The following is a 12,514-nucleotide window of genomic DNA, read 5'->3' on the forward strand; positions in this document are numbered from 1 at the left end:
GTCGGTGGAAGTGAAGGACGAGTTGAATGGAGCTATGCCGAGATGGCAACCATTCCCGAGATAAAGTATTAAAGGGGGGTTGAGCCGAGCTCAGAAGCGAGCTTCCAAGGTTCTTGGAGATTGTTTGAGTGAGGGCTTGTTGTTGGGGATGTCTTCTGAGATGCCGCTATTTGCAGTGGACGCGACCGGGTTCTTGGGATTCAAGTAGTCTGCCGCGATTCTCTCATTTGTTGATTAATCTGTTCGGAGGAACCCCCTTACCTTGATGATGCACTCGCAAGCAGATATTCTTCTAGCAGTATCGCCGAGTGGCTTTCTGCACTCCTGATTGTTGATAGGATGTCTACTCTGAGTCTGGGAAGATGGTGTTTGTACAATACAAATAATAAATATAAAGTTTTTCTTTAACTCGTATCCCCTTCAGGTGTAATGATCACCTAGAAGGATCACGAGGGCAGGGAAGCAGGCAGGTTGAATCAGTGTTGATTGACTGAAGAGCTAAGAAGACTAGGAGCTTGAGGATATACTCGAGCTTGAATGGAGCTAATCCCCATTCAGTCTAGTGTCACGCGAGATCTCGTGACATCAGACTCACCTAATATGGACCGTATTTCCAACAGTTTTGAAGTTAAAACGAATATTTTTCCATGCCACAACTTCCTTGGCAATCAAGCCTGCTCATTATGCCCTTCACCCCTATTGCATGCATCAGCTGCAGCATCTTGCTTTACATCACAGTCCTAAGATTCATACCAAGAACATGGGCGTTCAATGTCTCTCTTGTTTGGCATGTACTTCTTAACCATTGCTGACAAGAGGCTAGAGTTTTTCTTGGTAGCGTGATCGCATGGCTTGAGCATGAACTTGAAGTGGAAGCGATGAGTGGTATTGATCCTGGATTGTTTATCTTAATTGCCGCCATAGCGAACAGCATTTTGCCTTTTTCGGACTATCGCAGTCCAAAGTCGAAGCCTTGTCCAACGTCCAGATACCTGGCACGTTCCTTCCAACACCATTTGTGTGGAGCGGGCATATCTTTTGTAGTGGTACCTTGTTGTATGGAAGAGGCCGTCTCATTAACGACGACTTCCCCTGGTCTATCATGTCTACGTTGACTTTGCGGCTTCATCAGACCGCTAGATTTCGTTGCTTTATCGTCATTAAAGTATGCTTCTGCAGTGTATTTACTTTGTCTCCGAGGCTTCCATGGCTCAACCCCAGCAAGATTGATAGCTGGATCGAAGCTTATGAAGATGAGAGCACCAGGGATGTCTCTAGATCCGGCAGAGTAGACAAGAGAGCGTTCATCTACTATTCCTTTCACGTCACTCAATTGACCTGGTGGATTCAGCAGCCTGCGTATCACGTCAAGGTCTGAATCATAAAACTCAGGCCACCATTTGATAGTGCTTGGCATGAAAATTTTATTGAGGGTCGTTGAAGAAACACGCGATGGTGGTGTCAAATGACCCTCACGATCAAGTATTGGTGGGCCGAATCGTCTGCTTTGAGCTTGCAGATGAAGATGACTTCTGGCGGGCGATTCCGTGGGTATGTAGTCGCCTATTATATCAAGAAAAGTGCCAGACGCGCTATCATAATATTGAATCTGGAATTTATTTGCCATGTGTGGAGTCTGATCATTACAGGGCTGTATCTCTTGCGGTGGGCCTTTCCAAGTTTCTGGATGAGTAATTCGATGAGCTTCTCTAAGCTTCTTATCAAGCGGTCGACTGTCTCTTAAAAACGGATCGAGCGAGGCGATGCGTTGCTTGAAGTATTCATCTACGGGCCACTTCAATTCGAAGATATCTTTGGCCAATGCTGATCCCGAATATGGGATGGGGTATCTGGGGAGGTGAAGTCCATGCTGAATAACGAAAGCAAGATCCGTCATATAACATATGCGCTGACTTCGATGCATACTAGCCAGCCATCCCATACGTGTTTCGACGATTTTCAAAGCTCCCGAGTGTTCGTCTTTGCGTAAATTGAGAGTTGTCCGCCGGGTATCTGTCGGACCCCATTGATAATTTCTCGGCCAGGTTATATGATCGGTAGCCTTCTCACAGAAGAGGTTGGTGGGAAATACGGTGGGGAATCTCCTACAGCGATAGAATGACCATTCGTCTTGCTCGGTTTCAAGTTCAGAATTCGGTCCAGTCACTGGCAATCGGTTGGAGATCGCGTAGAGGTACCCGTCATAAATTTCGAAGCAGGTAGTGGAGCCGATGTTTGCGTTCGAGACATCAAAGAATTCAAGCTTGGTCTCAAAGCTGAATCTGGTAACGAGATCAAAACATTTGACCTCCCAGGAATGACCTTCAGGCCCTCCATCTTTTCCTGAGTGGGTTCCATAATAGAGCATACTTTCATTGTTTCGAGCGAAGAGCTTCTCTGTAGAATGAAGACGTACAGTCCCCAAGATTTGTCCGGTTTCGATCTTGATCAGTATAAGCCATGCATTTTCGTTCCAAGCTTGCTTATAGCAGCAGGAGAGAACGCCACTTGAGTAATGTAGAAGTGTGAGTCCAACGGTTGTATTTTGGTCCGGGCCGCGCCAGACTTTTTGATCTAGCAGGTCAGCCATGTTGACCACAGTCTCAGTTGATTCAGATGAGTGGAGATCAAGGATCCGGATTCTATCTTCGAGGAGGTAGCAGAGCAAGCCTTCATTATACAAAAACGAGTTTGCGAAACCGAGATTAACAACAGCAAATGGGTCCCCTGCACGAAAAGCCGCACGTCGCTTAGCAGCTCTCCAAAAGGCAGATGCATATCCTCGAGAAAGATTCCTAGCTTTCAGTGCTTCTTTCGAATATGGTATTGTGTTCTGACAGTCTTTAGTACTCGTTCAATCCCTCGAGAACCGCAGCCAAAAGAAAAATGGCATTGCAAACATACCTGGAGAATTGCTTCGCAGACGCTGTCATCCAGCAACAGCGAGTGAAGTCTTTTGCATGTCTGACCTAGAGCGAACACATCGTCGAACTCAATATACTTAAGGACAAGTGTCCAGATCTCGTCACAGAATTCCCAGAGGTGATGCTCTTGACCGCCCAGTTCGTCTAGTTGGTCCATGTTAACATCGTTTTCCATCTCTCGGTGCATCAATGCAAGGTCTTGCAGATTCAACGGAATATCATTGTATAAATCATCTTGCGTTAAAGGATCCTGGTCAACAGATTCCTCTGTTGAGTCCGAAGCACAACTTGAAGGGGTCGCAACGGTTATATAAGTCGGGGTGGCTACTCCATTTTAGCATACGACTTAACACATTTGTTGACTTGCTTTCCAGTTGTTATAAGCCTCACTTACCTGCTGGTGGACTCATGACCATTTCTGCTTTATGATTGTCCCTCCGAAATCTCTTCAACTTTTGCTCGCTGACTTCTTGATCATGGCAAAAAGCTTTGGTTCGCAGCTTTCCATCTGCTTTTCGCTCGTCTTCTTTTCGAACTATCACCTTCATGTCCCTTTTGGGAATATTCTTGGCCAGGCCCCAGTCTTTGAATTTTTGTTTATATTGTCTGACACTATTTTCACCTCAGCCTGGTTTTGTTATCATCAATACCACGACAGAGACAGACCTTGCCTGGAAACCATGTTCCTCTTTCATGCTCTCCCTGATCTTTTGTAACTTCATACTCTCATAGAGGGTCTCTAGAAGTTCACGATGCTTTTCCCATTCATGGGTCGAGATTTTGGTACTCGTCCTCGGGCCCAATGGGTCGTACGGAATGAAAGGCGGCATTATGAAAGTGATTCGTTTTGATGGATTGTACTCCAGAAGAACGAAAGAAATTGAAGCATTCAGGAGTGTAAGCATTTCTTGAAATGTTTTTTTAGGGAGCAAGGCTGCATATGTGCCTCTATGCAGCCACATACGGAGTCAGGTGATCAGACAAAAGTCCAGATTCCTGTTCTGGGACAAGCGTCAGTTTAGGCTGCGTTCGGCATAGCCAATAACAACGCTCGACAAAAGTCCCAAATTCCATTCTGGGATTAGCCGAATTATGAGTCCTCGCCCTGTGGTTCCGGCACCCGGTGGTGATTGCTCCTAAAAGCTGGGACTAAATGAAAGTATCAATAGGGTAATCAAAAACGACGGCTCACCCCCTCGGCTTTGCCACCCTCGTCAGCATGAGGCTGAGCGGACACATGAGCTTTGATCTCTTACTTGCCGGGACAAAAGTCCCAAATGCCACATAGAGGTTTCTGGACTTTTGAAGATGGTGCCATTTGCATATACTAGGACACGTCGATGAGAATGCGCCCTGTACCAAAGGATTTACGATGCTATGGCTGAAATCAGCCCTTCGGACCTGGAAGTTGGAAGAGGGGTAACGCTTTCTGGAAATTGGACTTTTGAAAACCTCATCCTGTGTTTTATCGATGTGTAACACACGGATGTACCACGGTGGGAAATTCATGGCCTATACATACGAAGCTGTGGTAATGATGCCCCTCGAATGTCTGCATATTTTCTTTCCGAGCCCAAGATTCCTACCCTAAGCAAACTTAAGTTGGGTTACTGTTCGACTTCCTCGGTGAGTATCACAATCATCTCTGATAATTCTCGATTAGTCATTAACAATACGCAGAAATACTCAGTATCAACACCACAATGCCTCCAATGAGTCCCCAGACAAACTTCTCATGTCGATGCATCTCTCATGCTGCAGTTTCTGTAACCCATTCTCACGCTAAGACCCAACATGTTGCCGAGTGCCACTTCTATGATCGAGTCACATACGCCGCGCAGCATGCTGCCGTCTTCAATGGGATCGGAGCTTGGACTGAAGCTATGAGCGGCGGTGTTGGGCAAGAAAGGGAAAATTCGGACCGTCTTATGGATGAGATCGACTTTCTCAGTAATGGGAAACCGGCCAGAATCAAGAGTCGTCGTGCTGAGGTGAAGCGTACGCAAAGAGCGCACCTCTAGCACGGCTCTTCGGGGTAAGAGTGGTTCGAGGTTTGGATATGAAGACTGGATCATGGAAATGGCTCGGGCGCATATGTCGGTCTTGCTATGGACCACTTCTCATGTCCACTACGTCGGGAGAGGAGTATTGCAGACGTGGGAAAATGGGCACAAGACATTGAGGGACACGGATCACAAGCACTTGGTAAAATAGTCGTAGCATATGTGACGAGCTATATTTCATATCATCAGACTTGATTCCCTATAGTACTTACATTTTCTCATCTCACTTATATCTGGGGATCATAGCCGGCTACGCTTCCCGGCACTCCTGTCGCGGCCTTACCCTATAGTCGGGGAAAGCAAAGTGTCTAGTCAAAGCAAAAGTGTCCAATCATTTCACCACTAAAATATGCCAAAAAGTGCTAAAAATCGCGATTTTCTTGGATTTCAAATACTTGTATTACCGCTGATTATTAATAAATTTTAGTAATTTTGAATTCTTATAATAATAATAAGTGTATATTCTAATTGCATTGACTTATTTTGATTTTTTTTTTTGGAATACGATGGATTATTCTATTTAAAAGAGTCCATTTTTAGAGTGTTTTTAAAGTGCATTTTGGCGGGCAAAATCAAAAAAATCTGAAAATGCGCCCGATTTTTTGGTGAAGAACACCACCAAAATAATCCGTGCGGAATTAGACACTTTTGCTTTGACTAAACACTTTGCTTTCCCCGAATCTGGGGAAAGGGACCCAAGAGTCGGCCGGGAAGCGTAGTCGGCTATTAGTGTGCCGTTGCGCGTTAGAACAAGAGCAAAAGGCTCGCGTTTGCCATACAGGGCGCTTATCCATAGGTACTCCGAGCCTTTTCAATATGCAGTCATGCAAGGATGTCCAACAAACGCACACTGCATGCAGCCTCGTCATTCTCACCCAGCACTTTTGATAGAGACTACCATGAACCAAACTAGAAGGATGCTTGGGTGATGTTAAGCAAAGGATCGTCCTCCTGGCCTCCTCCATCAGGAATCTGGGATAAAGCTTTTCCACTGCGCTTATGCCTTATGCGTCGCATTGTCGTTCATCAACTCGTTCGCTGACCAACGTGGGAAGCCGAGAATAGGGATACTTATGTGAAAGCGCCGCAAGGTCATTTGAACCAACCGAGCAGCACGTCATAAAACCACCAAGCGATTTATCCTTCATTTGGACGTTTTTTTTTTTTGACTGTGCAGGTGCTTCGCTGAGACAATAGTTCATAGTTCCCGTATTGGGACATCTGGACTTTTTCAAGACACAACTGCTGGAAATCAACTCGAAAAAATATGCATTCGCATTGGCAAGAAATGTGCCATGCTGCGGGTGTCTTGCTTTTCTGCGAAAGACGCATCTCGACTCTCGCTTACACCTCAGTCGGGTGGGACTTAGCTACATCAGCCAGCACTAAGTAACACACAACAGGAACAACCCCACATGTCGAAGCAATCATATGCTAATTATCATCCAATTAATTATTTAATTGGAGACGAATTCCAAGGTTGCTAGAAGAAGAAATTTCAAGACAAGGGATCTTTCGCATGTCGAAGTTGTGCGAATGAAGTAGAGTGGGGTGAGGGGCATGATGAGGCTCTGTTCCTGTGTGGTGGGGGGTTCGGCCAATATGCTCTCCACGTTCAGTTGAACAATTCAACACGAATCTCACGGGTGCTTGAACGGTTGGTGGTGGACGCCGGTAAAGCGTTTATGGAAGATGGACTTTTGGAAATGCTCGAAGTGTGCTTTGACCACATTGTTCTTGACCATTAACGAGCAGACTCACCTGGCTATATAGTAGAAAGAAGTTCCTCCTCGAACTTGCTTCACTTTCTTTGCCCACGAGCGACTTTCTTGCACATTTGAAGCCCGTCAATTTAGATAGCTCTCAATTCTTCGTATACTACCCCTCACTGGTGAGTCTAGACTAATTGTCAGATCATCTTCCTAGTACTAACTCAACTTAGCAATTTCATCTTCTACAAGACGATGCCTTCAACAACCCAAAAGATCAACCTTTCCTGCCAATGCATCTACTACGCTACAACGACTTCAATACATGGAGCCCTTGCGAAAATAGAACACGTCGTCGAATGTCACCTCTACGAGAGAGTCACATATGCTTCCCAGCATGCTGCCGTCTTCAATGGGATAGGAGCTTGGGTTAAAGTTATGCAGAGCAATGCTGGGCAAGCAAGTAGAGAGTCAGATCATCTTAAGGCTGAGATCGACTTCCTCAGCGACGGACGACAAGTCAGCACCAAGAATGGTCGTACTCTGATGAAGCGTGGACACAGGTCTCACCGTTAGCACGGCTCTCTAGGTCACGGATCTAAATGGAAGATGGATCTGCCTCTACTACCTATGTTGGTGTTACTGTGGAGGATCAAAGATACATCGCAGCAAGAAGGATTATTGCAGACATGGGACTTTAATGGCACAGGAGTATGGCACTCGGAATAGAGACAAGAATTATCTTCGATATACGACAAGCTTTATATTTCACATCACTAAACTTGAGCTGCCTATTGTTGCCTTCATTCATCTCTTCGCTTACCTATATATACCCATCCCATCCATCATCTTCCCAACCACGACATCCACACTCATCCTCCTCACCCCTCAAACTCCCCACCTTAACCAACCTAAACACCTTCTCACAAATCGGACAATCCTTCCTCCCCCTCATCCACCCCACCACACACTCCAAACACAACACACACCCACAAGGCAACCTCCTACTCCTCTCCACACTCGCCTTCCCTCTACAAACCGCACAAGTCTTCTCCCTCCCTCTCAACTTCTCGACATCAACAGGCTCGAAGAAATCTCCCACGCGATCAGAGGGATCGAAAACAAACGTCCTCTCCGCCCATGGCACCCGCATGTTTTCTTCCCTTGTTCGGCGTCGCGTAAGAGATTTCTCCATCTCCTGTCCCCGGAGAGTCTTTACTTTCTCCTTCTCGAGAAATAGTTGATGCAGCCAGTACATTTTCCGATGGTAGATGATAGGATTGGGTAGATGATCATGAGCAGGATCTGAGCGAGCTGGTACTGAAGAGTAGAGGTCTGGGTCGAGGGGGTTAGTGCAGGTGCATGAGTTGGGGAAGAAGCGGATGTAGCGATGGAGGTCTTTGCAGTGGAATTTTGGTTCTGGGTTTGTTGATATTGTAGGTTGGGTGGGTGCTGGACGAGTATTGGATGGCAGGCTGAGATGGGCTAGAGAGGGAGGGGTGAGGAAGGGGTTGGAGTGTGGGCAGGTGGTTGAGTGGTCGGTTAGGGTGAGGGTATGGCCGCAGTGTGAGTAGAAGTCAATTTGGATGCCGCAGCATTGGGAAGCGTGGTGGGTGGATGTGGATCTTTGGTATGACATGATTTTTGGGGTTGTTAATGTTTATTGATTTTTGTTTGATGAAACAAGTGTGTAGAAGTTGGGAGAACATGGGGCTGGAATCTCCATTTTGCTTTGCTTGAATGGTGTTGTTCTCTTGAAAAGTATAGGTAGGGACAGTAGAGTATTGATTGTAATCTCTTGGTTGATTCAGTGGGAGTCAATGAATAAGCATCTCTCTTTGACTATCTGAACAAGGAAGCAGTCTTGTGAATCAAGGAATCTTTCAAAGAAAACTTAGCGCGAACGCTATCATTGTCTCAAAGAACAACAATTCCCTCAACAATGATATTGTGACTTCTCCTCCCTCGAGCTCTTTCTACCTTTTTCGATCTTTGAAACAAAAAAAGCGACCACATAACAAACACACCCTGTCCTTACCAGAAAATCAGACCCCCAGATTCAGAATGTCCATAATATCAACAACAACACGATCATCAACTCCTTGTAACGTCAGCATATTCACAGTGTCCTCATTCTACTCCGCAACGGAAACCATCTTCCCCTGTCTCCACGTCCGCATGCTTCACGAACAATGCGGCCACATCTCCACCCTCACAATCCACGAATCGCCCTGTCCAAGACCGTACTACGGCTGGGTCCTCGCTCCCCTCGGCTCCTCGACATTACCAAGAGAGCCTCCAAGGATACGCTGCGAGGGAATGGAATTCCACGTAGCGATTGAGAAAGATAAATGTAAAAACTGCAAAGCGGTGCTGGCACTCGCAGCAGGGAAAACTATGTGCGAGAAATTTGGTTGGGGTAGGGCAACGAAGAGGAAGGATCCGGTCGTCAGGAGAGATAGAGAGAGGCAGTTGGATGTTGGGGAGATTGTTAAGAGGAGGGCGGAGTGGAAGAGAGAGGTTGATGCTTGGAAGGCGAGGAGGTTCGAGAGGATGCAGGAAGAGGCGAGAGCGAAGGGGAGGATATGAACGGAATTTTGTATATTAATGTAATATTTATGAACTAAAACTCGAATTAATAAATTTGTCGTGAGAAATTGTGAATGAAAGAAGATTCAGGCAGGCGTCCGAACAATGACTGGATTTGGAACAAAGGAAATTCGCAGATTGGAACAAAGGTAAGATTTTGGTGTAATAGGATAGACTGAGATTTTTGGAAAGCTCTAGAGATCATAGTACCGACCTTTCAGCCTATGAATCAACACATTCAACTGAACATGTTTATCTGCGTAGTCAAGACCTTAACAGCCCCTGAATGAGCCCAGGTAATTAGCGACACTAGCTGAAATTTAGCGAGCGCTAGCGTGACTGGAACATTTCGTGACTATTCACTTGCATCTCCGGTCCTCTCAGCTTTTGATCCTCAACTTTATCACCAACTTCGTTGAAGGCTGTCACATCGTGACTCCGATCGGGAGACCCTGACTCTGCGTCTGCGGTGGTTGTACCCAGTCGAAGGGCATGGAGGCGCTAGGGGCTCAAAAGATGGCGTTTCAGAGATGATGATTGGCCATCATTGCACGACAGCCTCAACCCAACCGATTCCATCTCTTCGAACCTACGACTTTGTGCATTTGCTGGCAGAGCCCCATGAACATGTTTCGAATACATGTAGGCCAACTTCGGACGACCGTCCGAATGCCCAGGAGGTTGCTCACTTGTGCTGCGCCCCAATGGAACCAGGGATTCAAAAAGTCTACCATTTCCCCGAAGCTTCTCAGTCAATCATTCCATTTAAAGTTGGCCGCACCGGCTCTGCCAACATGGCCCTTCACATTGGAGGGTCCATAAATCCAGAGCATCTCGAATGTTGTGCCTTGTCCTTGAAACATCACATCGCATATCTCTTTTGCAGATGGTCACGCATTGTCTTTGACCTCGACGACCTCAAAGACTTAAGTCTTGATGTCATCCCAGGACAATGAAAGTGAATAAGAGCACAATCGCTAGGACGATACCATTGTCTTTTCGCGAGTTTCTTTTTCGTTTCCATTCACAATACTTCGGATTGTTCTGGAACATTCACACAATACCTTCATTGTTCGCTGTCATTGTCTATTGTCACAATAACAAGACCTGTTCCTTCTTACACTTTCATCAACGATCTACGCTATATATAATCCCTCTGTACGACTGAAACCTCGATCTTTTCTTTCCATAAACGCAAACAAGAAAGCTCTTACGACACAAAACAAACAATCTTTTCAAACTACAGCTGCACGCAACTCAAACCCACACAACATACCATTCAGCAGGCCTGAATCTCGAACTCAAAATGTCGACATTCCGATTCCTCCTCGCAACTCTCCTCCTCTCCTCAACTGTCTTTGGTCACATGGAGATGATCTACCCAATGCCTCTCCGATACAAAAACAACCCTTTTGCAACCACCATCGACTACTCCATGACTAGCCCTCTTACCGTCGGTGGTACAAATGCAGCGTTCCCGTGCAAAGGTTATCAGAGCGATATGGGAACCGCCGCAGGTACATCTACTGCAACTTGGACTCAAGGAAGCAGTGTCAACTTCACACTCGATGGCTCCGCTGTTCATGGAGGTGGATCCTGCCAAGCTGCCCTCAGCACTGACGTTGGCAAGACTTGGTATGTTATTCATACATACCAAGGTGGCTGCCCTCTCGCTGCAGGTAGCTTCAAGCTTGATATTCCTTCAGATGCCCCAACTGGCTCTGCGCTCTTCGCCTGGCTTTGGTATAACAACGTTGGCAACCGCGAAATTTACATGAACTGCGCATCAATTACTATTGCCAGCGGCACCGGCGCTGCCCCTGCGACCGCTTTCAAAGACCGACCAGACCTGTTCGTCGCGAACCTTGACAACGGCTGCACAACAGTCGAGACAACAGATGTGATTATTCCAAACCCAGGTCCAGACGTCACGACAGGCGGTACAAAGGAAGGGGCCGTTAGCGGCACATGCACCCCAGTCAACGGCATTGGAGGTCGAACAGGATCCGCGAGTTCAGGAGGTTCGACCTCAGTTGCTCCTGATGCCTCATCCGGCTCGACTGCCCCCACCGCGTCCTCAGCCCCCCCAGCCTCATCCAGTTCGACGCCCAACACATCCTCAGCGATCTCGATCACAATAGTCCCTAGCTCCTCAGCTACTTCAAGTGCTATCGGCTTCGCAACCTCAGCAGCATCCACTGGCACAGCACCAAGCTCCCAAGCAACTGGCTCTACTTCTTCCGGAGTCTCCCCAACCGTCGATGGACAGTGCTCAGGCTCCCAGACCTGCGCTGGCCAGTCAATCTACGGACCCTGTTGCTCGCAGTGGGGCTACTGTGGTAACACTAACGCACATTGCGGTGCTGGCTGCATGGCTGGCTTTGGAACCTGTGGCGTGAATGGTACCGCATCGAGCGCCCGCCGAGCCCGCCATGTTCGTCAATTCGTAGCTTAAGCTGTGATTCAGTCATGTTGAAGCGACTGAATAGACGGACATTGTACATATTTTCTCATTCACAGCATCTGGATGCATGGCCTTGAAGGCATATTCGGCATGATGGCCACGTGGTTCCGATTCAGCAGGCCCAGCCAGCTGCTTGACATTTACATTTTGTTCTTTCACGAGGGCCCAGCGATGGAGAGACTTAGATACATGTACATAGAATGAAGACGCAAACCCTCCAATCCTTTTTGCAGAACCTCGCACGTGATTTACTACTGTGATTTCTATGATAGTTGTTCCTTCCATTGCCTCGAAGTCTCTGATGATCCTGTCTGTTTTAATGAGAAACAAAACTTGCCGAGTCTATTCTCGAAGATGGCAGAACAGGCGAACAACCATTTCCATCCGCCTACTTCTACGCTCTCCCTTCCATGATGTTCCCCTCAACTCAACTTACTCCTTCACACACAAAACTCACAAAGCTTACCTACACTCACACAAAAACAACCCACAAAGCCAACCCACCAACCACAAAGATGTGTAGCATTGCCCGCAAAACCTACCGCTGCGGCCACTCCTCGGTCCGCATCCTACGATGCGAGCACGTCCGTTCCATCGGCGGACACATCAATGAATGCGATGACTACCGACCCATCAATCGGCGGAGCGTTCATCGATGCAGACGCTGCGTCAGAAGAGGTAACAATCTTCAGCACGCTGCCAACGCTGGGTGCGTGATCTTGTAAGCGCAAGATCTTGATGGGGAGCTTCGATTCTGTGTAGATA

At 47.0% G+C, this 12,514-nt stretch overlaps 3 protein-coding genes across 3 annotated transcripts; 2 read left to right on the forward strand and 1 right to left on the reverse strand.

Annotated features, from left to right (window-relative positions):
* Positions 1-949: 949 nt before the first annotated feature.
* On the reverse strand, positions 950-3,081 carry LY89DRAFT_592692 (uncharacterized protein; the record flags this gene model as incomplete). The annotated part of the gene is made up of 2 exons (XM_018209712.1): positions 950-2,833; positions 2,905-3,081. The coding sequence occupies 2 exons, from the start codon at positions 3,079-3,081 to the stop codon at positions 950-952; spliced, it is 2,061 nt and encodes a 686-aa protein (XP_018066674.1).
* Positions 3,082-8,760: 5,679 nt separating this feature from the next.
* On the forward strand, positions 8,761-9,285 carry LY89DRAFT_673310 (uncharacterized protein; the record flags this gene model as incomplete). Its single annotated transcript, XM_018213354.1, has 1 exon — positions 8,761-9,285. The coding sequence occupies one exon, from the start codon at positions 8,761-8,763 to the stop codon at positions 9,283-9,285; it is 525 nt and encodes a 174-aa protein (XP_018066675.1).
* A 1,306-nt stretch (positions 9,286-10,591) lies between these two features.
* Positions 10,592-11,740, forward strand: LY89DRAFT_592922 (uncharacterized protein; the record flags this gene model as incomplete). Its single annotated transcript, XM_018209721.1, has 2 exons — positions 10,592-11,384; positions 11,532-11,740. 2 exons carry the CDS (start codon positions 10,592-10,594, stop codon positions 11,738-11,740), a joined length of 1,002 nt encoding a protein of 333 aa, XP_018066676.1.
* Between the last annotated feature and the right edge of the window lie 774 nt (positions 11,741-12,514).

Source organism: Mollisia scopiformis (genome assembly GCF_001500285.1).
Source record: "Mollisia scopiformis unplaced genomic scaffold LY89scaffold_21, whole genome shotgun sequence".
Taxonomy (NCBI): Eukaryota; Fungi; Ascomycota; class Leotiomycetes; order Helotiales; family Mollisiaceae; genus Mollisia; species Mollisia scopiformis.